The sequence below is a fragment of the Platalea leucorodia genome, assembly GCF_965183815.1.
Source record: "Platalea leucorodia genome assembly, chromosome: Z".
Classification (NCBI taxonomy): domain Eukaryota; kingdom Metazoa; phylum Chordata; class Aves; order Pelecaniformes; family Threskiornithidae; genus Platalea; species Platalea leucorodia.
In genome coordinates, this window is record NC_138858.1 from 15,145,633 (window position 1) to 15,173,526 (window position 27,894).

At 42.2% G+C, this 27,894-nt stretch overlaps 1 protein-coding gene across 1 annotated transcript in view; it reads left to right on the forward strand.

Annotated features, from left to right (window-relative positions):
- EGFLAM (EGF like, fibronectin type III and laminin G domains) overlaps positions 1-27,894 on the forward strand; it is a gene marked incomplete at its 5' end in the record, with an annotated part of 75,009 nt that overhangs the window by 15,312 nt on the left and 31,803 nt on the right. The window contains 8 exons of the mRNA XM_082335627.1: positions 2,199-2,308; positions 4,324-4,407; positions 6,143-6,169; positions 10,544-10,661; positions 10,927-11,074; positions 17,383-17,549; positions 25,070-25,185; positions 25,430-25,766. Coding sequence (XP_082191753.1) covers positions 2,199-2,308; positions 4,324-4,407; positions 6,143-6,169; positions 10,544-10,661; positions 10,927-11,074; positions 17,383-17,549; positions 25,070-25,185; positions 25,430-25,766 — 1,107 coding nt within the window. The remainder of the gene's footprint in view (positions 1-2,198; positions 2,309-4,323; positions 4,408-6,142; positions 6,170-10,543; positions 10,662-10,926; positions 11,075-17,382; positions 17,550-25,069; positions 25,186-25,429; positions 25,767-27,894) is intronic.

Sequence of the window (27,894 nt, forward strand, 5' to 3'; positions counted from 1 at the left end):
AGGATGTGCTCAGGTCCTCCGTGCCTCTTCCCTGGGAGCTAGGGCAAAGGAGGTGCTGGTGGTGTCCCTGGAAAGGGGCTGGGAGGGGATTGCAGCTCTTTGTTTTACCATCTGGGAAATGTGACAAGCTGGGAGGGAAACTGGGAATCTGACTGGTGTCTTGTCTTTATGGAGTAGGAGCCTGTTAGGGCAGACTGTAATTCTTGTGCCTGCTCCCATTAACTCAAGTTAGATCATTGCAGGTAATGAGGACAATTCATGCAGGTAGAGCCCTATGTATGTTTTCCCTCCTTAACATGTAAGTGCATCCCTGTCCTGTTACAGCTACATAAACTTCTTGGGGATGTTATAATACTGCATGGTCTTTAGAATTTCTTTCAAGTTGAAGTGATAAGCAAGACCCTTGGGGTGTGTAGAAAATACAAACCTCGAGCATACAACGGGTAGTCCCTTTTCCTGAAGGTGTATTTTTTTTTCTTTATCCCGTGCTGTGTTGTTTCAACAATAAAAGGAAAAAAAGAAGTTCTTGGTGAGGAGCCCATCGTACGCAGTCCTTGTGCAGCCTTGCCCAGGAGATGGTCTGCTGCGAATTCTTTTAGGTGAGAATGGCCGAAGCTTCAGGCATAGGGACCGAATGGTGAGAGAAGTTAGGGTCTCTTAAACCTCATTTATATATTTATCCTTTCATGACTTCACCTAGCACTGTCCAGGATTTCTTTTAGCATTGAAGAGAAATAAATAGATAAAAGGGACAAGAAAACCAAGAGTCATTGGTGTTAACCAAGAGGTGTAGACACCAACTGGCCACACTTGCTCAGTCAAATTAAGAAACATAAACCAAAAAGTTTCCTAGCAGTGGGAAAATGCAGGGTCAGTTTGAAAAGGACCAGAATATCAGTTCTGCTCTTGTTTTAACTACTTGAGTGTTGATGCTGATCGATACTGTGCAGAGTTTGTAAGCTGTTAAGTTTTGTACTTAGCTTCAAAACAAATATGTTGGTGGAAGTGAGAAGTGTAGATCTAATGTAGGCTTGCTTCAGATCTAAAAATGACCTTTAGGGTAGCTTATTTTTGCTTGATATTTTGTCAGAGCTAGTGGAAAAAAAGGGGGGGGGAAAAAGGGTTTCTTTAGCCTTTACTTAAAATTTTCATAGGTAAGGGCATGCAAAAAACTAAGTCTAGTAAAAGTGTTGCCTTGGAAACAATGAAATTGTTGTTAAAGTGTCTGAGTAATTTCTCTGTTACTGTTTGTTAGGGGGGTTTGGATTCAGAAGCACAGTTGATGGTGATTTGGAGAAGTTGTGTTAAATATCTTGCTCGTGTGCAGAGTGGACATGCTCCTGCACCCGCCCCTTTCTCAGACAGTAAATGCAGTTGCTAATGAGTTACCAGAGACGTGGGTCTCAGGGTTTCCTTCTTCTCCAGACTTTATTTGCAGTAGTTGAATTAGCCATTGCATTGAAACGCCAGCCTGTACCATGGGAAGAGAAGGAGACGGACAGGTGCTGTGAGACCAGTATAGCCATATAAAAATGCCCTCCCACTGCAGCTGATGAGAGATGGGGTTGATCATGGCAGCACTGAAAGCATGATGGCAAGAGGTCCCATCACTGTAACCTGCATCTGAAGAGGGACAGGTGGGAACTGAGGGGGTCCTTTGTGCCTTCTCATCAGGCTAAACTTGCTTCTTACTTAAATCATTGCCCTTCCCATCCATAGCTGTCGTGAAGGAACTGAGGTGGCAGAGGCTGGTGGTGATCGCGAGACCTCTCGGTGGCCCATGAAGGGGTTCTCTTGGCCTGTCCCAAAGCAGCAAAGGGCTGAAGAGGAGGCATGTTTTGGGTTTGGTTTCGTTTTCCTCACACCAGGGTGTTGCTATTGGACGTGAAGCCTTGGGCGAGTGGTAGAGGGGGAGGCTGAAGGTGTCCATGAGGTGTCCTGAACTGATCAACAGCTCCTTGCCGCTGAGAGAGGGGATGTCCCCCCTCACCCACTCTCTCCTGGTATCCCACCACTGCCTCGGGGGCAGAGGTGGAGAGGGAAAAGGTGCACCCAAGTCAAATCTGAGTAGTGGGCTATGTTTGACAGTTTGGAATGAGGGCAGCACACTTCTTCTTCAAAGCCATACCTGCCAGGTGGCTAAAGGAGAGATTTTATGTCCTATGGCTTCTTACACAGTGTCACTTTGCTTTGAGCAGATAGGCTGGGGCCTCCTCTGGATATACTGCTGGATTCACTGAACTGCACAGCATTCAGCGTGCAATGGAGGATGCCAAAGCAGCATGCGAGCACCATCACAGGATATACAGTAAGTGATCGTCTATGCTGCTGGTACAGGATTGCAATACCCTACATGGCCTCAGACTACGCATGCGACATGGCGAACCAAGCAGGCGAGCCTACTTTCGTACCAAATCGTGCCATTGCCCAAAACATGGTCAGGAGACAGTGGGCTTCAATGGATTGAGCTGTAACTTTTAAGAAACACGTGGATCGTGTTTCAGAAGCAGGCTATGATGGGAATTTGTGTTGGATGCCAAGGGCTTGTAGAAGATATATATTACATTTCTGTTGTGGTTTTCATGCAAGGATCTCAGCGCTCTCTGCAGCTGATAAAACAGTAAAGTAGAGCAGAGCAGGTCTATATTATACTGTGCAAGTAAAGGGAGATCAGGTGATTTCAGGGCTGTTCAGATCCTTTGACTCATACTTCCAGCCTGATGATTGATTTAGCAGGAATAGCTTTTCCAAACTACACCCCTAAACCTTCCCAGAGTGGCAGCAGGTGCAGGGAAAGGAGAGTTTCATGGTGTCTCTTCCCCTAATAGATACTGTACTGCATAGCATCCGTGGGAGCCCAGCCACAGCCTTGAATATCAAAAGAGCCTTTTTTTTTTATTCCCTCCTACCTCCATGGTGAATTTTCCTTAAAGAAGTTGGGTGATTTTGTTTTACCTACCAGTTTTGTAGGGGAGGCTCTGACCCCCTCCAAGCCTCTGCCACGTTACTTTCTGCCTGTTGGGCAAAGCAGAGTGGCTAGCCTAAACTGGGTTTCAGTGTGCAAGCAGAAAAACAGTGAGCACTAATCTGCCATTTATTCATATTTGTTAGGTATCACTTTAACAGGTATTCCATGGCAATGAAACTCAGACTCAAAATGGAAGTTAGTGGGGAATTAGCACCAAAGATGTTGGATATCAACTAGAATTCGTTGGTTTCCCCTTTAACAAAAAACAGATAGCAGTTGTTTTTGTTAGAATTTTCTGTGGAAAGATTTGAAATTTCAGGAAAAAAATAATCCAAAATTCATTTTTATGTAAAAAGGTGGGAAGCAGAAAACTTCTGACTACCTTTATTATTAATGTATGCTAAAAGAGTGAGAAAATTCCCTGAAGCAGGTATTTCCAGTACGTGTGCCCCTTGATCCCATGGTCTTGTAAATGACGCTAATGCAGCCCAGCTGGAGGGCTGTTTTTATTGTTATGAAAGTGCTTGTCATCTAAGACACCAAGAAGCACTTGCTGTGGCCAGAACCCGCCTGAGCCAGGCTCTGTGTGTAGTTGGGTCCATTCTTCTGTGTGAAAACAGAGGTGTAGTGAGTAAGTGGCTTTTCTATAGGTCATGATATTTTTTGAACAGTTGCAATACTTTATAGTCATAAATCATAAATAGTTCTCACTGTTCATGCAGTACATCAAGCATCCAAGCCCCAGTTTGTTTTTAAGCGTTGAGCTCATGTGTGGCATGATGGTAGAACCAATGACAAACAGCATTGATAGTGCTGTACCCAAATTATCTTCACTTCATGTTAGGTTTTGACCCTCTGGCATCTCAGGGTCTCTGTGCACAGGAAATCACACACTCTCTGGCTCATTGATCTCCAGTACACAGCAACAGGCATGGAGAGACATTTACGATACAGCAATTTTTATAATGACATAATCACGTAATGTCAGTATCTTCCTTATATGAAGTAAAATGCCTAACTTGTGCAGACTAGTCCCACAAATTTCAGCTGTCCAAGCTGACCATGGCCAAATGATGCACAATTAAAATTGTCAGTTCAGGTCTGCCCTGAAAGCTAGGCTGTGTTTCACCTCAGTTCAGTGTGTATACTGTAAGATGGTGTCCTTTGGTCATACTGACAACTTCTAGCAAATATGACGGGAACGTTAAATGGTGTTAGCTTTTCATGCTTTTGAAAAGGTAGGGGATCATAGGCTCAAATGCTGTCCACAGTGTAATAACAATGCATTTGTTTTTAAGTCATTCTGAAGCATTGCGTTATTGCTTTAACTGGCTTAACTGTATTTTCTTCCCAAGGTCTTTTACTCAGAGGTTGAAGATGACAAAGCAGTGAAACAGCTCTCACACGATGTTCCCCTGAGTTTGGATATGCTTAGCATGGTGAGTATTTCTTTTCATCAACAGTCAGAGCACTGGAGCGGAACTTGCAAGTGGAGACTTGCAAATGTCTGCTTGCTGCTGGTTTGTGAATTATGCTGAGGATCCAAGCCCCAGATCTGCTCTGGGTATTGAGCAAAAGGAAATCACAATGTTTTTCTGTAATCCAGTCAGTGTGATGCACTTTTGCTCCTTGTTATCTGAATAGTTTATATCACGTAAAACTATTGGGACTTGCTTGCGTCTTCCTAGTATTGACCTTTGGCATCTACTAAAATAGAACTTTTAATTTTTAATATGCATTTTCTGTGCACTTCCACACATGGAAAGGGAATTGCATGACTCTGTGCACAGTCAGAATTGCAATATCAGTGTATGTGTCTGACACAGGTAAGTGTGTGAACTAAAGGAGATGCAGTTTTCAGTGTATTTTAGTCTCTGTGTGAGACTGTGGCCTCCTGAAATGTGGAGTTTAAAGTTTAATAGTGCTGCTTTAGTTGCAGTTGTGCAAGTCCATCTCCTAGAATATTCCCCCAACTTCTGTTTTTTTTTGTTCTTGAAAGCACTGCTTTTCCTCCTTGCTTGCCATTTTCCCCCTTTCCTTTAGTTCTGTTTTTCCTTTAGTTCTGTTTTTCCTTTTGTTCTGTTTTTCCTTTTATCTCTCCTTTGCTTTCTTACTTTGCTTTATTTCACTCTGCCCTTCTGTTTCCTCCTTCCCTTCTTCTGTCCAATTTCCCCTTCCTTTTCCATTTGCAAATGAACACCGCCCATCCTTTTCTGCTGCACGGCTGAGCAATTAGTGATGAGCAAGTCCTCCGTACTTCTGGATAGTTTTAATACTGTCTGTTTTTAAAGGATATTCTCAAAACATGTTGGTGCTTCCTCACTGCAGAGAAGCTGCTTTTTGAATTCAGCAAGGCAGGAACAGAGAATTTCCAGCCTCTGCTTGGGCAGAGAGTGAGAGTGTTGCAGGTTGGGTGCTGTGAGGGGAGCACTTTCATACCACGCTCTGCAAAGGGCAGTCTGTCCACAAGCAGCAGCGTTACCAGCATGGGAATGAAAGGCTTACGTTTGCACACAGAGGAGCATTGCAGGCTTTCCAATCTTTATTTGGTGATCCTTCTTCACAATTCAATTTTTTCCTCCTTTTTCTTCTACTCGTCTTTATTCTCCTTTATTTCCTCACCCGTCTTCCTTCAGCCTCCCCACCTGATGTTCAATCGTATGCATTCACTGATATTTCCTGATCCCTGCTGGGCAGTGCTGAGAAACCTTCCCCATGAGAAGCGTGAGTGAGAGGGATGCTCAGATTTCCTGCAGTTTTCCATCAGTCTGGTTGTCTGTTCTGACTCCTGCAGGTTTCTGGGATCACAGCAAATGAAAGAATCCCGTTGCTGTGATATATTATTTCTTTACTTATCCATTATTTTCTCCCTTCTGATCTTTATCTCTGTATTCCTCACTTGCTTTTTGTCCCAAAAAAACGTTCTTCCTAGTAGTGCCAACAAAGATCAAACAGCACGTTGTTTTTTTTGTCTTAATCCTGACAGCAGTAATTCTTACTCACTGGGAGAACAGTCTGTATCCCAGTACTCACGCAGATGAATAACAGCCACGTAGACTACTATATGCTGCAGCATTGGCCTTGTTTTAATTCCCTGACCCGTTATTTATGTGGTTTTGCCATCACTTTTTAGTATGTTACTTCATTAACAAGTCCTATTTCGCTTTTTCCCAGGGTCAACCTGAAGGACAAGCAATTTTTGTAAGTATTGCTTCACGTGAAACCTGGTTGCAGCTCTGATTTAAAATGAAATTGAACGTTCCTGACCTGGTCTTTCCACAGGTTCACACACAAAAGTTGACCTCAAATGTTGATTCTACTTAGCACTTATACAGGGTCTTTTGTAGTTAAAATGTGGCAAATAGTAGCTAAAGCTCAAAATCCAGAGGTGAAGAAGATGGACATGTAGGTATAGCGGCTCCCTTTTTAGCAATGGATAAACTTTCCTGTAGGTCATCAAAAGTATTTATTGATGTCTTGTTTTGCTGGAGGAAATTTGTGTAAAAAGTGAGCTATATCCAGGCAGTGAGGACTTAGAGGGGGCAGGGACAGCTGGGGAGCCAGACACGGAGTGATGAGGAAGAACACAGCAGTCCAGCAGTGGGAGAGGAGACGGAGAGGAAAAAAACAGAGCCAGTCCAGTGAGAGCCGAGGAAGAGGAGCGTGGGAAGAGGCCAGCCATGGAACGCCCAGGAGGAAGGAGTGGGAGACTAACAACTAGTATAAAACAGGTTTGAAAGCAATACCAGCCCTCTCAATGGCTTTGCAGCTGGTGAATTATTCAGATTAATTATTTCCAGTCGTGCACTTGGTCCAGTCTGCTTCATATGAGCAGTAAACAGATTGGGCTTATTGTAAGGCGGGAATCAAGCAGGAGGTGCTTAGGTTTGGGTAGGGTGAGGGCAGCAATTTCGGTGTTTAACTGAAATCCCTAACATCAACAACCTCTTGCAACTTTTTTTCCTCTGAGATGTGTTCTAGGAATGGAGAAATCCCACAAAGTTGATGGATCTCATGCAGCTTTCATGATCTGAATTAAGGGAAGTTTTGTTGGGCTGTAGGAAGCTGATGTCTGGATGAGACCTCCGGATGCACTTGAACCAGGACTATCTGGTTCAATCTCAGTTGAACTGAGTCTGGATTATGGCATTTCAGAGTTGAGGTTCCACGCTGGGCCCTTGTTTCTGCTTGATAAAAATAACACTTCTGAGGGGTACTTGTGGAGAAGTATGACTGACTGGGATTAATCAGCTCCCAGCTGTCATTAATCCTCAGGAAGTGGTGTTCTCGTTGAAGTGCTTTCTGTTATATTCATACCAAACTCAACAGAAATCTGCAACAGTTTTGTGGTTAAGTCTGCATAGTTTGTGTTTCTGTCACTAAGCCTCCTCCCCTGGTGCTGGGTATGACCCCACTCTTTCTCAGAGGCTTCTCTGGACCATGTGAAACTGTCACAGCAAGAGCTGAACTGGATCGCCTGTTTCTGTGTGTGTGTGTGTGTGTGCATGTGCCTGTGCATTAGCAAAGTGGATAATGTATTATAGCTGTATTATGTCATCTTGTAATAGAGAACACGTAAGTGAGAGCAGCCAGGAGAAGTGCAGATGTAGTACAATTTAATAAGGGAGTTGTTCTACTGGGCATAATATTAATGAAGTTAAGCACAAATATTTTAAAAAAAAAGAAAAAAGCAAGAAAAATTAGCAGGCTTTAAAGGTGGGAGGTTTTAGGTCAGGCACAGAGCCCTGGAGAGCAATAGTGCTCCTTATCAACTCATGAAACACACCCGCCCAAAATGGGGAGTGACCAGCTGAGACCAGTAGTGCAGGAAAGAAGTTCTAGGGGGTCAAGCGTCATTAAACCCAGCTCAGTTTCTGCAGCTGTGCTGTAATCCAGGGTTTGATGTTTTTTTGGATTAAAATGAAACAAAACAGAAACCAAGTTTTCTTTGGAGAATAATTTGTAATCCAGGTTTCTGTGAGGCAGCTTACTGCATGGCCTCACAAACAGTTTCAACACACCTGGAGGGAGAGAAAGCTGTGTGGCAAGGCAGGGAGGGATATACGATTTCCACGTACACCTGACTCCTCTACTACATAAAAGGCATTGTGTTGCTTCACCACATTCAAGAATGTGAGATTGTAATGAAAATACCAAATGTAATTTTGCACAGTTTTAGTAAGAGTGTTGTGTAAGACAAGAAAGTGCAGTTGGTGCCTAGTTAAGCCTCATTGGCAATGACCCCAATCATCCAGTTTGGGGTATCATGCTTCAAAATATAGAGGCAATCTGAGTGGAGAGAAAGACTACAAAACTGATGGGGAGATAACTCTTCCACATACCACTTAAAATCCTTATCTGCGAGGCCACTGTGTCTCTTCTGGGATGGAAAAACCTTGGGTTTAAGATCCTTCTCCTAAATGCAAGCAAAAAAAGAGATGAAATATGTACTCCCAGGCTCCTGGACAGTGGGGTACAAGGAAATGTGTTTCTTCTCCAGAATCCCATTTGAAAATGTTCTCATGTGAGTTGGGTATTCCCTGAGATTGCCATAGGTCAGGGTAGCTTGATGATGTCCTGAATCTTTACCTATTCACTAATGTCTTGATCCTAGAAGATTAGAAGATACTTGATCTCAAAGATACCTACTGTATGTCCAACAGCTGTGTTCATGGAGAGGACATTGCCAGAAGAAAGAGGCAGATAGCCATGTGTGTAAGGCAAGAGAGCACCTTGCTGAGATTTTGAGGGTATACATGTTGAACTTCAACATCCTAATATCTCCTTAGGTATTTATCTTGATTGGCTTTGCAGTCAATGAGATTCATTCTGTTTGGTTTATTGTAGACTTCAGTCTGGAGGTAATAATATGAGGCAAGTACATCGATATCCCACTCTCTGCAGAGACCAAATTCCTGAATAGTGTGAAAGCAATAAGACACATAATGAAGGATTTTTTCTCATAAGAATGAATGTAATAAAGAGGGATGCCGGCAGGAACAAATGGACACAGTTTACATACAGACAGGCAGTATGTATGGCATGGAGGATGGAATGACAGGAGCAAGATCATCAGTATGGTCATCAGGAGGAGGTGCTGGATTTTCAGCAACTGGCTTTTCAGATCATGTTTTGAAAGATCTCAGTCACTTCAGCTACGAGACTGAAAGACCCAGATAAATCTTTCGGTGTGAAGTGTTCTTGCTGCCTCTTTCTGAGCAGTTACTTTTCCAGCATCGTTATGATCTCTCTCAGATGAATCCAAATCATTCAAGCAGATCAGGGGTGAATGATGGAAAAACAGGATAATGGTCAGGTGGTCCATGTTAATAGGAAATCAGTGATGGAGCTCCAAAACTGCGGCTAGAGAAATGACAGATGGCAGGGTGTTGCCGAACAATGTTGTAGTAATAACATAAGTTCCCCAAAGAATAGAGAGGGAGAGTTTGTCCAAAAGACTGTCATAAGGAAATTTAACAGTTTATAAAATTTTGGGATTGTTTACTATTTTACTGCAACTGGAAGTGCAGGTTTAAAGTCTGTTTCAGTGTGAAGAGAAGGGAGATCTCTGCATTTTCATATGCACTGTGAATAATGCTTTTAATATCAGAGAATGAGAAAAAGAAAATATCTCTGTAAAAGAGTTTTCTATAAGTGCTTTTTTTCACAACAAAACAGCGTGTGGTGTAGAACCTGGTACTTCTGTTTACTTGTACATGCTGTCAAAATTTGTAAGTCTGGCATGTACATCTCTCTATAGATAGGCTGCAGGTAAAGAATACTGAATTTCTATACACATGTACACATGCTTCATTAAAGACCAGATCTAAATGTCTGAAGCTGATCCATGCTATGTGCACCAGCCAGTGATAAAATGTAATTTTTTGGTGACTTGCTAGTTTCTGGGAGATTTGAGCAGGCTCCTCTGAACAGTATTCAGCAGCACAAGCTCTTCACGTGGAGGTTAGCATTGCCTCCCTTACAGTAGTTGTCTGTGGGTTAGTCTTTCCGTGTTTATGGCAGAAAGACAAATAAGAGAAATGCTCACTTCAGGTCAAGGCTGATAGCTAGGCTGGGAAAATTGTGAGAGGCAATGGGACTCTGCTCTGTGAGAAATTATAGTTCATCAGTTCACACTGCGGCCAACTTGCTTCATTCTCAGGAGCTTCTATGGTCTCTGGATTTAAAAGAAAACCAAAAACAAACAAAAAAAAAGAAAATGCACCAGACTGATACCGAATGCCAGGAACTGGCTCAAGGGAGGGAATAGTACGTGACTTTGACTTCACTGGCAAAAAAGCTGGACAGTGAATGCAACCGATCTGCAGCCTTGTGAGTTATGCTGAGAAATGGGTCCAGGTCATCCCTGTGGATTCCCCCAGGGCAAAGCTGCAGCTTGAGGGGAAACACATGGTGCTGTTTATGTTTGTTGCTTCTGAGCTGATTTGGGGACAATCATCCTAGGAGGTTACATGGAAAATGCGGTCTAAGATCCCCAATTCCCAGCTCACAGTGCCGTTCTCAGTTACATGGAAGAGCTTTCACAATGTTCTTGTCTTCTCTTGACTCTGGTAGGAGGTTGTTATCGGTGATCTAAAGCCAGGCACTCCACACCGTGTTAGCGTTGGAGCATATGGCTGGGCAGGGAAAGGACGACCCAGCATGCCCAGAGATGTGACAACCTTATCCCAAGGTAACGCTGCGTACATCGCTTTCTGTTGCAAAACTGGCAGGGCACACGTCTGTAACATGGCCAGTCACTGACACCTAAATCTCTGTCATATGCAGTATCGTAATATTTTACTATTACTTTTCCACAAGTATCCGGTTTTAAGAGGAGCAACAGGTAAAGGGAGAAGCTTCTAAATTTGATTTCCAAGTCTGTGGGTGTTGGGTTTAAGTGCGTGTTATCCTGTCCGCTTCTCTGATGCTGTTCCTTTGCATTTCTTCTGGCTTAGATAAGTGCATGCCCCCTGTGCCGCCTTATCAGCCCCAGATTGTAGTAGTCTCTGATTCAGAAGTTGCGTTATCCTGGAAGCCCGGAGTGAGCGAAGGAAGTTCTCCCATCCAGTACTACACGGTGGAGTTTATCAGGCAAGTTTGCCAGTGGAGTCTGAATTTCAGTGTTTGTGCACTGCAGGTTTTTTTTACCTAAACTGCACTATTAAACTGCATATAGATTCTTCTCATGATTTATTTACTTACTGCATATAGTACAATATGTTTTCTTCTCAATGTGTGTTGAATTACCATGAAAATTTAAAGACAAAACCAGAAATAATCTAATTTGTTATAAAGTACAATAAGTTGTACCTTCTGATTGAAGAAAATATGGTCTCATTTGATCTGTTCCCTCTAATAAAGACCTGGATGAAGTTTTAAGTTTCTCCTGTCATCAAACACTGTCAAACTATGCTGAGAAAAGAGTGTGTGGCAGAGCAGTTCCCCTGAGCAGGAGTACCCTGGGCTGCTATAGGAAATAATCCAGGGATTGCAAACTCAGTATGTTGGGCAGTTTTACGTGACAAAAGTCTTTTGGGTCTTGAGCTTGCAGGACTCAGACTTGCTTTGCCATCCTAATGCTAATCAAGTTTACAAGAAATGTTGGCCTTTCTGTTTAGATTTTTTGGGGGGAGGTAGGGTGTTGGTGGTGGTTTTTTTCTTCTTTTATGTCGAACTCTCTAGAATTTGCACTAATAGAACTGAACTGTGAAAAGCTGCTGATCAAGTTGGTTTTGTAAGACACATGTGAAGGGTCAGGTGGCTGTATCTGCAAGCACAAACAAGTATTCATACCTCACTGTTCATATGGTTGTGTAAGCTAATATCTGCATACAAAACTGTTTATTTTCATGTGCTTGCCCCTACGTTTATCCTTACAGTGAATGCAAACTTCAGTCTTTGGAAGTTTAATCCTTTGGGTGAACACTTCATGACAGGTTTTAGTTGAGGTTCCTGGATAAGAATAGAGAATTGCTTCTTTAATTACTCTGAGCTGTAAAGGTCAAAAAATTGTTCTGCAGAAAAACATATTCATTTTTGTAAAAAAAGTTGTTGTTAAAACAGACAGAAAGAACTATTGGTTTTCAGTGCTCAAAGTATGGTTACACTCTAGAAGATATTGATATAATGAAAAGAATTACCAGGCTGAAAGCCTGCTTGTGAACTTACGTTGCACTTTTTGTTTCAATCAGAATGCCCCATATTTAGTGGGACGCCATCCAGTGTTCATTGCACTGGGAGGCAGGACAAAAGGGCTGAAGATACACTACGGCCATCAGGTGAACTCTGCTGTAGCATTACCATTAAATTTCTCCAGTACCTGTTTTTCGAACACAGTCATTATCTGACCCCTTCTTTCTTCTCCCCATCTCTTCTCTCTCATTTGCTTGGCGGATGGGGAAAGGATTTTGTTGGGTTCTGATTGACTGCACTTCTGTTGCTTCCGTGCTTTTGCTGGAAAGTGGACCCTGCAGGTTTATGTACACCTCTTCATAGCACTAGGGGCCTGCTAATGGAAGCAGAAGTAGGCACCATCATCTCCATCTGACACATTGAAAGAGCACTCTTGAATGTTTCTGTTCAGCCGGAGAGTGGAAAGCTGCCTTCACTGTTTAAGTCGAAAGATGCGAGTAATTGAAATTTCAGTGTTTCGTTGTTTTTAGACTTTGGGAAAGAATTTGCTAACAGCACAATGTTTTGACTACACTGTTTAGTTTGAGGTTTAAAGCTAAGCTTGAAGTGTATTTGTTAATTTTGGGATTATGTTCTCTTAGACTTGGAAGCTTGATTATATATTTGGAGAATGTTCAATGAGCCATAAGCCCTAATGGTAGTTAGAGGTAAAGATTTACCTTTAAGCTTCATTGTCTTTTGCTGCATATAGTTTTAATTACTATAAAATGTATTAACATCAGTTAAAGCTGTTAAATTAAACCAATGTAAAACAAACAAACAAAAAAACCAAACAGTGCAAGTAAATTTAGAATTAAGTCCTCTTATGTCAAAGAAATACAATATTATCCTGTTCTTTTGCAAAATTAATGACTTTCTTATGCAAATCTGTAATTTCTCTTGAGTGCAGCACAAATCTCTAAAAACTATGACATTATTTAAATCATTTCAGTCCCCTTAGAACTAACTTTATGACTTTAACCCTAGAAAAACCATGCTGGGAGACTGAGATGAGGGAAAATCACTCTTTTCATTTGCTCCACTGTGATACTGGGGATTAAAACCTTATGAAAATTCAATACATTAATTGCTTGCACATACCAGAATCTAATCAGAACCAGAGCTAACCTGCAGTCTGTTTCTGCTCGGGGTCTGAATTTGGGCCTTTATTTAGGCACTTGCATGGGTTTGCCGTGAGACCTTTTGGTTTGCTGCAGGCGGTGGAGTGCTGCAGGCGGTTTCAGATGTAGGACGGGCTGGGCTAACTCAGGCTCTGCTCTGCTGTAGACTATAAGAGGATGCTAAAGAGACCACAATCCCAACTTGGCTAAATGCTGAAAATCAGGAGGGTGAATGTAGGTGTTATTGCTCACTGCACAGTTCATAGGGAATGTGTAAAAGAATGTGTTAAACCTAAAATAGCTAATGGAATCTGTGGAAGGTTTCAGGCTCAGTGTTAATAGTCTGTTGCTTTATGCTGAGAAATATTTTATAACAAATGGCATTCTTATGAAAGCCCCTGAAGTGAGACCCTGGACTTAAACGTACTAGTTTGGGTGTTTTTCCTAAAGGTACTATAAAAAATTAATTCTCAAAAATGTCTTGTATATTTTCACTCTAATACTCCAAATACTCAAGATTTTAATCTGTCGAATGCCTACCCAATCTTCTAAACCTGGAGACTAACTTACCCAAATTTTTATAGTCAGCTAGCTTCTACAGAACCACATGTGTTTCAGCAGTGTATCCCTTGAAAGGAGTAGGTCATTTTCTTTTCATCTCCTTGGTATGTAGATGGACTCAGTAGCTTTCAATATTAATCTTGACATACGGGGGAAATTTTTCAGTATCTTGGTAGTGACATGAAACTTCTGCTGCAATGAACTAGATGGATTCTGCCAATAAAACTCAGGAGATTTATCAGTATACAGATGTTAGGATGGAGCACATTCAGCATAATGTTGTGGGTGCGTTTCTTGATTAGTTTGAAGCCTTCCCCTTAAAAAAAAGATGCATCCCTGAATCCATTCCATGTTGAACAAGCTGTCTCTGGTGCTGCACTAAACTGGGCAGTCATATTTGCTTTGCTTTGCAAAGAACCCGAAACAACAGATCTGACCAGGGAGATGCCTCCTAATGCCCATTAAATACCTTTAATACTGCTTTCCTGATTAATGCGTGAAACAGATATATCTCCTTCAACATTTACCTCACTATTTGTGAGGGTTAAATACTTGAAAAGGTAACTAATGAAGAAAGATAAGTGGAAGATGTAGAAATTAGGGAGGAAATTCTTCACAATGTTAGAAAGCATCAGAGTAATATTTAACAAAAGAATGAGGTTAGAAAATTGTCTACTTTTCCTTTCCTCAGACTTGAACTGAGGCATATTGGTTGATATATTTTCTAGAAAGTGTCCCAATAAAGCTAAATAATAATGATTACTAAAAATAATACCCTACAGTACATTATTTTCTGCATTGAGTATTTTCCATAGTGAATTGTATTGTACTTGTCACCATATTTATTATTTGTAGGAATATTTAAAAAAAAATTGGTATAGCTGAATTTGCCACTTGAGTACAAACACAGCACAAAAGAACAATCAAAAACTGTATAAAAATTGGATTGCTAGCAGGTGCTTCACTCTGTTAAATCATTTCCAGGTGATTTTAAGAGGAAGTTCAAGTGAGTATAAAATTGCTGTTCTCTGCATCAGAAAGATTTCCTTTCTTAAATTGAGTCAGTCCCCAGATTACAACGTAAAGCAATGATCCAAAAGTTTTGGGTACATTTGGGGCAGAATTCTGCCCTTGGTTTATATCTGTCCAGCCCTATTGACTTTACCCATATGTTCATTATCTTAAAAACACTCTGACACCAGTGGCCAGATTTTTACTGCATGGCCTTTCTGCGTTGGAGATGCACAGCTGTAACTTCAAGAGCAGAAAATGCCTGTGGAAGTTGTCTGATTTCTCCATGCACAGATATGTTGTCTGGAGCAGCCCTGCAAGGTCCCAGCTGGAGACGGAGAGATCTGTGCTGGTCCAGGGAATGTAGCTCTGCACAAAGACAGGAAAAATGGCATCAAAATGAGCCCTTCCAGTGTAAAAGTTGACACAAGCTGAATTTTGATGCAAAAAGGACCATGGAGACAGTTTTCAACAAAATGTTCCCAGCTTAGAAAACATGGGAGCTGGCTGGCCCTGGACGCCATCACCAGCTGAGTTTATTGTCTTCCTCTCCCCATCTGTTTGCCATTTTTTCATCTTGTACCGATTTGTTCACACAGGGAATGTTCTGGAGAAATAGCAAAGGTCGAGTGATTAATCTCCCTCTCCTTCAGCTGCAGATGCTTACACGTTTGCAGGCATTTCCTTAATTATTCATTTCTGCAGAAGGAAGTCTTGCAAGGGACAGTCAGTGAAGTTGAAGGCTGGCCTACGGTTTGTGTTATCTCCCAAATCTTTGTAGGGTGCAATACCTCCTTTGGGTCTCTTCCTCAGAGGCCTGTGTTCCCATTCGGGCACAGGCATCGGCAAGGTCTGTTGCAAAGAGACTGTGAGGCAGCTCTTGAGCTAGCAGGAATTCCTTGGACTGGAATTAGAGCCAAAAAAAGATGTGTACAGGAAAATTGAAAACACTACTAAGCAATCATGTGGAAGGAAGTGATGTTAACAGCTTTCATTTGGAAAACACTATGCATTTTCATTTTGGCCCAAGCTCAGAGAAGGGAAAAAATGAAAGAGTAGCTGAAATAAATGCGCTCCTGTCTACCAGGAAGTGGTGGTGGAGGGTGACTTAAGATGGTCTGGTCTGTCATTGCATCTTGTGCATTTGTCTGATTTTATATTTTTAGTAAGACGATGAAATATTCGCACCCTATGTGCCATTGTGCACAGGAGCCAGGCAGCTGCTGCTTTGTCACTGCATTCGCCCTGTTGGCACAAAGCAGTGAAACCTCGGTGATCGATAAATCTTGTATTGATTGGTAAAAGAAAACATACATTAACTTTGGCATTTCCCTCCAGCTGCAAATAAACAAATACAAAATGCCTGCCTTGTGCTGTAATTTTCATTGGAAGACTGTTGGAGACATTTGCAAGTAGTCCTGTGTAAACATTGGTAGATTCAGGGAGCACTTGGAGGTTATTTCCTGTAATAAATATCACCAAGATATCTTAGAAAAGGACACTGGAATAATTTTCTCTGAAAGTCATTTCTGTCCCTATTTTAGTTTCATAGGCTTCACTTTGAATATTTTGGGTGACCTAGACTTAACATTTACATTTTTATTTTGTTTGTATTTGTTTACCTTCTCATTCCGTTCTCTCTTTGATAAGAAGAGACCACTTTTAGAGAGAGCAGAAATCGTGTGAAAGCATCAGAATACTCTCTCAAAGTATTTGAAGTAGCCCTCCCTTTCTGATGTCGCTCTGCATATGAGCTTTAACATTTGAGACCAAACTGCCATGTGAATGGTTGTACTGATTGCAGATGGATTATAACAGCACTTAGCGCAAGCATTTATTGGCAATTGGCTTCCAGTTTTATTCAGGAGTTAACCAGGCATTTTCCAAAGGCAGACATGGGAATTTTATTGCAAAATCCACATACATAGGCCAGGTTCTCTGCATTATTGTTCTGTGGGTTTTTTTGTTTTGTTTTGGTTTTTGGGTTTTTTTGTTTGTTTGTTTGTTTTTTCCCTGAAGACTTTGGATCCAGAGTTTCCAGTGTGGGTGGATTAACCTGATTGCCTGGGAGATCAAATGTTAGGTTCTCATCCTCCTAATGCTTGTATATGTTTGAAGGGACCTAGTGGCATTAGAGCACAAGCTCTTAGAAATAAATCAGGATCTTTACCTCTACTGCAAAGTATTGCTTTATACAGCCAAATAGGAGACTGGGAACTGCTAATAATATATGTCCACTTGAAAACTGTGAACCCCAAATCCATGAAAACAGATAAAGAGAACTTGATTTGTCAAACTGTTCTCTAAGCAGCCTCCTTGGCTTTATAAACAAAATCTGAATATTGTTTTTTTATCACAGTATAGTTTTGATATCACAGGCTTCACAGCTTAGTAATGGTTCCACAGTCTGGCCCCTTAAGAGTGAAGGATTTCAGTGATGATTTAGCATCTCATTTATTTTGTGTATTTCCCAGGAAAGTTTAAAAGCAATTAATTTATACAGCCAGCTTTAATTATTTATGATCTTGGCTTTTTTTGATCCTGAAGGCCAGACCTTGACAGCAATTGGACGGTAATAAGAGAGCAGATCCAGATGGAATCCATGGTTCTCAAGGGACTTCTCCCAAATACCAAGTATCAGTTTGCCGTCCGAGCAGCAAACGTCTATGGATCCAGCCCCGCCAGTGCACCGAGCGACATCATCCGAACATTCAGTGAGTGGAACCACCTTTTTGTAATTAAAGCTATATAAAAATAAAGTTTATCTGTAAATAAAGTGTATCTGGTGTAGCCTGTGGAGGGCTGCTGGTGGAAAGAATCGCTCTCCAAGCACAGGCACCCCCAGTCTGACACCTCTCAGTCCTGTCTGTGAAGCTTGTGGCATCCTGTGAAAGTCAAGCCACAAGCAAAGATTTGAAAAGCTCCAGGCAGAAGTGCTCTCATGCTGTTTCTCTGCTCTGGAGGTCATTGCCAGATATTTTTGGATTCCTACTTACTGACTTTTGTGCTGGCTTCATGCAGAACTGATAAGTGAATATCATGGGGAGAAATGAAAGAGACAAGTCTATTGTTCATATTTTTTTTTTTCTGTTCTTTGAAACTGAACTGTATATATTACACTTATAATTTAAACAACTGGAAAAGACCAAAGCAAATCTATACTGTTTTCTGAGGAGTAAGGCTCTTAAACTATTAAGCACAATGACAAAAATAATGATATAAAGAAGTAAGCATCCCTTTTTGATCAGAAGCTGCATAGCAAAAAATATTAGGTAAAAAAGCATTCAAACACACTTGAATAATCACAACTTGTTAACAATTACATTCACATTTGTGTAGCAATGTAGGCCATGCACATAGCTGTAATGGGTAGGTCCTGCACACATCTCCTGATGGCCTTCCTTGGAATGTAATTCTCTGTCAGTGCTAGTGTCTCTGTAGGCTAACTTTGAGGTGCTGTTGCTCCTCATCACCCCCAAAGTCATCGTGGTATGTGAGAATCCCAATCGAGCTGATACAGAGCACGCTGGGAATCATACAAATCATGTCTCTTGCACAGCGAAAAACCCAATGTCACAAAAAGAGTCGATTCAGGAAGCAGAGCCAAGGCTGGCGGGGTATGGGGACTAACGGAGCTAGAAAATGAGCAGCTGATATTCAGGTAGGACTGTGAGCTCTGCAAGAAAAATTTGCATGCTGCAGAAATGTGGACCACATCCTTAGTGATCCACCAGTTTAATCCGCTAAGGATTTATTTTTAAATAGCCTCCCTATCTTGGAATCCCTTGTTTTCATTGATTCTTATATGGCAGTTTCCATTCTTTTTTCCCCTCTGTGACAAATTCAATCGACTAGTTTGTCTGAAGTTTGTTATGGCTGCTGAACTCGTAAGTTTAACTTCTGAAGCAAATGTTTGTGAAAACCAGGAAGGTGCAGCTTGCTCTGGAGTACCTTGGCCCCTGGATCCCCAAGGATCAGCCCCCCCTGCCTCAGGCATGCTTGTGTGCTCCTTGGTATCCTGTTTATCTTTGGATGTGAGTGGCTGCATTCTTTGGTCAGAAAAGATGAAGTATTTAGTTCTGCTAATAAGGGTGGAGTAGTCTTCATGTTGCGCTTATTACTGTGGTACTCTAGGAAAGGCACTTTGCCTTTGGAAACTGCTTGTCCTGCAGACACCTGTCAAGATGGCTCTAAAACATGGATTTTTGTTAGTAGAGCTTGGAATCAAATTCACACCCAGAGTATATAAACACTGATCTCTGGAGAGGTTCCTAGGGCCATGAGCTTGACTCTGTGCCTGGATCAGATCTGAAAAGTGAATGTATTATGCACGTTGCACTGCTCTCTGAATAGACTCAAAAACTCTGTGCAGGTCCATAGTAGGCATGTGGGTGCTGCTGTGGCTGAGAGGCTGGTCTCCCTGCAGCAAGGGGCTGGCAGTGATTGGGGGAGACCCTCATGAGCAGGCAGAACTCCCGCAGCATGGGGCCATGTCATGTCTGTGATGTGCTCCAGCCCCGCACCAGGTCACTTCTACTTAGGGCTACTTTAGCAAACTCTGGGCCCTTTGGCAAATGCAAATGTGTTTCCTTTTCCAGTCTGCTTTTAGTTTCTGGGGTGGATTTTGCAAATAGGCTTAAAAACTGCATATAGCCACTATCCATGAAAGCTTGTGTTATCTTGTGGATACGTGTCTTCATAACAACCAGCTTTTTGCAGAGCAAGAAGTGGTGTTTAAAGGCAGCAAAGGATGCCTGCCTTTAGAAGTAAATTCTGTGGCTTTCTGGAAGCAGGCGTATTACTGAGTATAGCAGCTCTCACTTGGCTTTAGTGGTGATGTCTGTGTAAGAAAGTAGTTTGATGTTAACCAGATACACAAGTACATTGTGCATTAGTAGAAAAGCTAAACTTCTGTTATGAAAAAATTTCTTGATTAAAGCCATGCATAACCTGAACATTTATTTTTTCCCCAAACCCTAAAAAAACCTGAAGAGTGATTTAAACCATTGACAAGTTTAATGTAACAACAAAAAGCATGCTAAGCTTAAGGGCAAACAAGTAAAACTTACTCCTGGTTCACATTACGTACCTGCAGGTACCTTCCCCCTTCTAGTAGCCAGAAAACCAATGGTTGCCTTCTTTGGCCCAGTTACTCATTCACTTCAGTTGCTCAGGTATAGACATTTGGTGGATTTGAGGTCCCCTAGGTCCTATGGCTTTCAGCTGTCCCTGCAGGAGGACACGTGCCTCCCATGTGTCTCCCAGACACCTGACAGTCCTCTGGGGATGTGTCAGGTACTGTAATGCATCTCAGATGGCACCAGATGCCTGAATCTCTCAAAGTGCCAGCAGATACCTCTTAGTAACCTATGGTTGCTGGAAGGGTGTCAGACAGTTGGCATGTCTGAAAATAATGCACCTTTGCTCTTCAGTGTGCGCATCGTAGGAGTTATTACCTTCATTACTGAAATGGTACCTCCTCCATGTAAACAGTGAAACATGGCACAAATATTTGATGCTATTTTCTGAGTGCCTGTATATTCCTCAGAAATACCTGAAATATCTTAGGAAGCTGGCAGAAGTCCATATAGCGTCTGGCTTCTTTGTATTACACTTAGTCCACATAGTGCTGGCACTAAGGTCCTTAGTGTGTTTGGATTTTAAAAATTTGTAGCTTTATGCTTGTATATCCTGTATTTTTATGCTTGTTTTGAAATAATTAGTGCTTTTCTGATGCTTATTTTAACTGAAGAAGAAATTGCCAACATTATCTCAAATGCAGTGGACCTTCAGGGTTCATGTTGCATTGCGTAGAGCCTATTGCAGCTCTTCTAGCCAGGCTGAGACAGAGATGAGTCCTGTGGACACTGAGTCCGTACTACTTGGGGATGTTTTCTGCTGGGGTTTATCTCATTCTCGCATGTAATTCACTCATTTTGTTTTTAAAAGGTGACTGGCTTTGCAGTACTCTTGATTGCATTGTTTCAAGTCAGCATAGGAAACCATTGGCTTTGCTAAAATATTCCTCTGAAGGGTTGCTGACGGTGTCACCTAATGCGACAGACCTCCCAAGGTCTGTGCAGGTAGAACATGTGGCCTTGATTATAAGCACTTAGCCCCTTACCTAGTAAAAAATGCATGCTTGGTTTATGTTACATTGCTCCATTTTCAGGGAGGAAAGAGAGGGCAAGTTTCCCCAAGGGTTCTCATTTATTTGTGATTTAGTTTAATTTTTTTTTCTAGAGGGAAATTATGTAATAAATCAATTTTTGTTGCCTTTCTTAATTATAGATGCAGGTTACAGGTATTTCATTTATATGGTTGTCTTCTTGCTATATCAAATCTTTCAATGGGTCATGGACAATTTAGTTGAAAAAAAGATTTCACATACCAAGTTTAGTAACAACAAAATAAACTGTCCTAAAGAATCAAACAAACAAAGTGTCATCACCTGCATCGCTTAAATACCCTTCATCTCCTGGGGAAACAGATGGGGTTTGCACTGTGCCTGGAAGGTCACCAGCCTTGGGCTTTGCCAGACCAACAGAGGAAGCGTCTTCTGTTAAAAATACCCTCCTGCTCGTCTCCACAGCAAATGTGACAGAAGTGGCTGCTTAATCTGGGTACATCCCTTCCTCTGGTCCTGGCCATCACCACCAAGCTCATACTGAGCAAGGCATTGGCACAGGTGCTTAAATATTCTGCACGGTGCTTGAATGTGTCTGCTGAGGCTCAGGCAGGGAAAAGGGCAGTCCTTTGGGCCCAAACCTTGATGTAAATATGTTGATGTGTCTTGGAGATAGCAAATGGAGGTTTTCCACAGAACTGTTTTCCACAGAACTGTTTCCCACAGATCTCCAAAGGCTTTACAAGGGCAGTGTTCATATTTATACAGACAGGGACAAAAAGCAAGAGACAGGCCAAGAGATAAGCAGTGCCTCGCTGTGAGTCACTGTCAAGAATAAAACTCAGGTTAAAATGCCCCTGATGTATCTTGGATTTAGATCTGCATGAAGGTGATCAGTGGGTGAACACTTCCATTCAATCTGCCTGCATTGCAGTGCCTGATGGTCTACCTCCTACGCTCTCCTATGCTCTCCTGCGTCTCCTGATCAGTATGCTGGTGGCCACCTAATCAGCAAAGCAAAAGTTTGTGTGGCTTTCTGTTTGTTTTGAGAAAGATTTCTTTGGTATAACTTAATCCCTGATTAGTTAGAAAGAAGCTGTCTAAAGTTCATGACCCCCCCAAAGGTTTTCCAATTAATTATAAAACAGGATTATAGGACCTGGTAAAGGGTCTTAAACAGGCTTCATCTCCTTGTACACTGAAACACTGATTTAATGAAATATAGCATGCTTATAATCTCTGTGGTCATTGTTTTGGTATTTGCAGAGTACCACTTTGCTTAATTGTCCCTGATTTGCCATCCATTATGAGATGAGCTCTCCACCAAAGCTACATGGTGCTTTTAAGAGATGGGTTCACGTGGGGGTTTCTCTACGGAAAGTCGTGTTAGCTTCTCTGCTTTCTGTTATTTTGCAGTTTTGTTGCATCACGTCACATGTGGGTATTGTGTCACATCCAGTAAGCAAACACCAAATGTAAGGCAGAGCAAGGCAACTGAGAAGCCAGTGGGCTGTTAGATGGTCTCATCGTTTGTGTGTGTACTCACCTGTATAAAGTCAGGCATAGTTAGAAGAGAGTACATCTCCATGTCTTCATTGCATTGTGTATTGCTTCATTCGTGCCATTCTTACTGAACCTAAATCCCATTAAGCCACTAGAAAGTTTGCTTGAGAAGAGAAAAAATGTGGCAGAATTTGAACTATAACAGATTTTTATTTTGTAGCTTGTGACCTCTAAATAAGAAAATTGAGCTTGTGTATCACAGCTTGTTTGAATACAGATTAGCTTGTTTTCCCTGACATATGATTGATCAGTAATGTGTGATTTTTTTCCTTTCTTTTTCCCAACTTAGCTTTATTGCTTCTGTTACTCTTAGGTAAATTGCAGTTGCATCCATTAGAAGAACTGAATTTGTTCTGAAATAGTTTCAGACACACGGTATAAAGGCAATAAGTAATATTACAGACCTGACTTAAAAGCAAATGTATTCCCATGAGCTGAAAATTGCTGCATCTGCTGGGAGCTGAGTTAGTGCTGGGCTCTGCTTCATTCATATAATTTCTGTTAAACTGCAAGTCACATTTATGATGTTTATGTTTGAGGTTTTGCACACTGAAATTTTTTTGTAGAAATGCATGTCTCTCAAAATCACTGTTGCCAAAGTGAATAACCTGAGTGACTATACAAATGAATACTGGGAGTAAGAGGTTTTGCCCACATTTTGATAATACCTATTGTTTGCCATAATGAATGCAGAATTGGGACCAGTTGATAAACATGCAGTCTGTTTCTCCAGTAGTAATCCTTTGCCTATGCATTCAGTCACCAGCAGAAATAATCTGAATGTAGTTCGTCCAGTTGGCCTCATCTCCTTACTAGTCATAAAGCTATGAGTTCTCTGCCTAGTTCAGTTGGTAGAACTCTGTGCTGAATAATGTTTAATATACAGTTAAATTGTATTATTTACAGATGATTAGGTATACATGTTAGAGTGGAAAGATTTACATACATTCTCTCGCGGCCTGGTATGTTGTTTTGGTTGCAAATGTGTATGCCTCATTACCTCTACTGATTTTCCTCTGATTTTTCTGTATGCTGATGTAACATAGAGAGCTCATTGATAAGTAACTCCGACAGAGTGTATGGTGGGCGGCCAGTTAGCCAGCCAGGGCACACATTCGTATCTGGTGCACATATGCTTGATTTCATAACTGTCTGCCAGGATTTCTGGGTTGCAGTCATGGCAAGGGAAGAGAGAATACAGTAAGATTTAGACAAGTGCTCTCCTGCCTGAATCGGGTCAGTGAGATATTTTTCCTTTATTCTCCACCAAGGGGGGAGATGACTGACCCCAGTTAGACTGGCTCAAATGGCCCGATAGCACTGTGCCTACACTGCTCCCTCTGAAAGTCTGCTAAGCCTCATTAGCTTTCGCTGGCTCCATCGGGTTGTTGAGTGGTGGTAGTGAAGCTCTCACTACCATCAAGTAGCATTTTCTGGCTTGTCAGGTCTCCTTTCCACAGACAGCCACTGCCCAGACAGACTTTGCGTCTCTGCATGTTGCAATGTAAAGGACCTGCTAACTTATGGGAAAATATGGGCAGCTTGTGGCTGCTAAAATAAACAAGCACACATGGTCAGCCTGTACAGAGGCTTTGTAAAGCAAGGACTACCGATGCTGTTTTTAAGTGACCGCAAAATATTTTATGGAAAAGGCAAATGTACGAAGTCTGTTGTTTTAATGGTTATCAAATGTTTGCCTATTCTTAACCTTGCTGAAATGACAAGTAATGATAGTGATACAGTTACCTGTATTATCATGGCTTCCTGTAAATTTTAATAGCTAAAAAGCATAAACCATTGTTTAAGCAGAATTTGTTATGTAAAGTGCAGAAAAGCACAGAAACTTTTTATGAGGATCCTCTTATTGTTTAAACTGTCCATTCCCAGCCTGGAGTCCTTCACAGTGCTGTTCAGCGCTCCAGGGAGAGGCAGAAACAGATTAAGTACATGAAAAACATATGATGTTTGTGCACGTTTCTTTTTTCAAGGTACTAAATTATGTTTTAAAAAATAGCCTAATACACTTAGGATGCTAATTTCAGGAGCATTGGAGCCAGTGGATGCAGATAAAGTCCGAAGCAGAGTGTGTCAGAAAAGCCCTACCTAGATGCATCTCTTTTGCTGTTCCAGTTATTTGGTTGCCAGTAGGGCAGATACAGGACTGTGTATTTATAAAAGGAAAAGTTTGATCTAAAAACAATACAGTTATTAAAATGTTGTCCACGCCAAAAAAGTTCAGAGCCTTTCTCCTGGAAGAATGACGGATAAAAGTCTGTTTGCAGTGGAAGAACTGAGCTTTGCCTGCTTTGTTTGGGAATCACAGTAAGTGACTAAATGAAGGTCTTCACTTTGTTTTAAGTTGCATGTTTATCACTTGGACAGTGTCTCCCATCTTCAGGCTGACACTTGCGTTGTCTGTACAGCATGAACATTAACGCCACTTCGGATTTCAGTGTGGTGAATCAGGGGGTGGTAAGATCTGAGTTGCTCTGTGTAAAGAGAAAAAAAATATATGAACTGAATATGCCAGTTGTGTCTTTTTAGGCTCTGAGGAGTTAGGAAGTGGAAGCTATGGGCATCGTTATATCACAGAGACAGTGACTGGTGATGATGATGGATTTGATATTGATGACTCAGACTACGACATTTACATAGAAGAGGTAAATTTCAAGATTCCGCTCTGGCATTTCTGTTTTCTTTATAGTCTCAATACTTTCAAGTGTCTGATCTTGTCAGGAAGTTTAATATCTCATATTATATGCTCAGATATAGTAATGTGGTTGTTTCTTTTTCTTCAGTGAGGATGAATTTTTTACCTCAGATCTGTGTCTTGGAAGGTATTAATTTCATTTCGTTGTAGCATTTTAGGTTTTACCGAATTTGTGTTTGTTTATTTCTTTTCAGCTCAGACCGCTTCCTGCTATCAAAGGAGGCAACAGAAAATTTCTGGTCGAAACTAAGGTCGCACCAGGGTCTAGTTCCAGGCTCCTGTCACGGGTCCTTACAACCACTTCTGAACCCACTACTTCCACTCCCACCACCACACGGCCTTCAACCACAGCGAGGGCGACTACGGCTCGGGCAGCAAGGAGAGGCGGCATGTCTTCTGCAGTGCGCCTCTTTGATCTCTCCTGTGATGAGGCCATCTGTTCTGCAGACAGCTTTTGTGTCAACGACTACGACCGGGGCGGCTCGCGCTGCCACTGCAACTTAGGAAAAGGAGGAGAGACGTGTGCGGAAGGTAGGTTTCTGCCTGCCCGCTGCTGCTGGCTTCTTGTTTTCTGGTGGAAGCAGCAGCTTCATGATGAACCAACCAAAGTGCGCTTTGGGAATAGCTGGCTGGGCTTAATGGATCCCTAAGGACAGCAGCAGCTTCCATGTCCCAGTTCAGACATCGGCCCCTTTGCTTCTCTTTCCTCAGCTAAGTGTGAAGAAGTTATTCTTTAATAAAGGTGAATGCAGACCCCCTGTGGAGGTGTACAGGGGAGGTTAATCCTCCTTCCCCACCTAGGAGTAGAAGAGTGATGGAGCCAGGTATGTTGGTAGGCACACAGGCCTGACATGGTGCAGCCATGGCATCCACAGCTTCCAGCAGGGACATTCAGCCCCCTCTTTGACCCTTGCCTTTTGCCTGTAGCTGAAGCCCTGAACCACCCGTGTTTCCAGCATGGTCCATCAGATGTTGCTGATGCTGCAGCAGGGATGTGAGACAGAGCCCCCATTGTAAACCATCTCCAGAGGAGACTTTCTCCATGGTCTGCAGGGCAGAAGTGCTGGAGTGGTAGCCCCAGCACTCATGTCAGGCAGGCTGGGGCAAGGGTGGAACAAAAGCCCCTCCCTGGTTCAGAAAGCATGACCTGAAGCCCAGGTCAGCGTGAGGAAGTGTGGCTGTCCCAGTCAGGACTTGCCACATGTCCTCTTGCCTCTCTGCAGGGCACCTGAGCCAGGGCAAGAGCTTGCTGAGCTGAAGGAGGCCATCCTGCTTCTCCTTCTCTTGCCACCTCCCTGTCTTCTCCCTCTGCTGACCTAACCTTGCCCTTTGCTGGGTCTGACATTGAGCTGATCACCTGGTGAGCCAGTCCAGCTTGCTTACCAGGCCATAAGCAGATCACTTTTTTTCCCCCCCTGGAGTTACTTTTCTTCTGGTTTGGTGACCAAGGGGTCAGATGAATGCCAGAGCTTGTGCAAAGCAAGTGTCTCATTTCTTGTAGTGGTGCTGTCCTGCGAGCTAAGAAAGAGCTGATCTGTCTGTCTGCATGCTGATCTGATCTGCCAAGGCCCTGCCACGCAGCAGTGCATCAGGGACACACATCTCTTCTGCAGGCTCGCATTAGACATTTATGATGCACAGTGTTGTGCATCAGGGATACAGACACTGAGGGTGTTTGATCTTCTCCTGGTGCTAGAGTAAAGAGAGCTCATTCTGAAAACAATCTTTTATGACTCAGCCACATGGAACAGCTGCAGATGTGATTTTTGGCCTTGACCAAGTATGAAGAGTCAAGGATTTATTTGAACTGACATAACTGTATACAACTTGTAGAGTGGGTTTGTTAACGTCAGTCCAAAACCAACATCTTTCACAAGGGAGTGTGTTATTCCTTGGTAAGCAGTAGCATCATGTACCAATATTTTCTTGGACTGAATTTCTCCACAACAGCCAATATTGTTAAATAGTATATTAATCCGAATGAAAACAGATTTTTTTTTTCTTTGCAATCAACAGCTGCATGGCGCTGTGGTCCAGTCAGTTCTGCTTGTGATCAGGGCATGAGTTAATTGCTGTCTGCTGTGGTAGCATTCAGGTTTATAGCACTGGTTCTCTTCACCTCAGCCTAAAATGTATGCCTTGAAAAGAAAAAAGTTGAGAGAGCTGTATCCAGATCCAAATATGCAAGAAAAACCCATTCACTATTCAAATAGCAAAGAGGAATAGGAATCCTTACCCTTCCTTCTTCATTAGACTTAGATCCACTGCAAAAATAAGAATTCAAGCCTGAAACTGTGTCTGTCCTCAGTGCTTCTTAGGAAAATGAGCTGCAAAGGTAGCCATAAGACATCTCTCTGATTTTCTTTTTCTGTGCTGAAGCCAGGATGGTCCTCTTAACGTGAGACAGCAAAGGGTGAGGACTGATAACACTAGCTGACAAGAGCAATATGAAGGGCCACTATTGCAGCCAGGGATGGAGAGATGCATACAGGGACTCACTTCTCCCCATCACTCCCTTTACCTTCTGCCCTGAGCTGTCTTGAGGGAAGCGCTGGGAGCTGATGGGCTCTTAAGAGCCAGCCAAGGATTCTGCGGATGCTGGACGCAGCAGCTATGGAGCAGCAGTGACTAATGCAGTGTGGAGTCTGGCCACATTTCC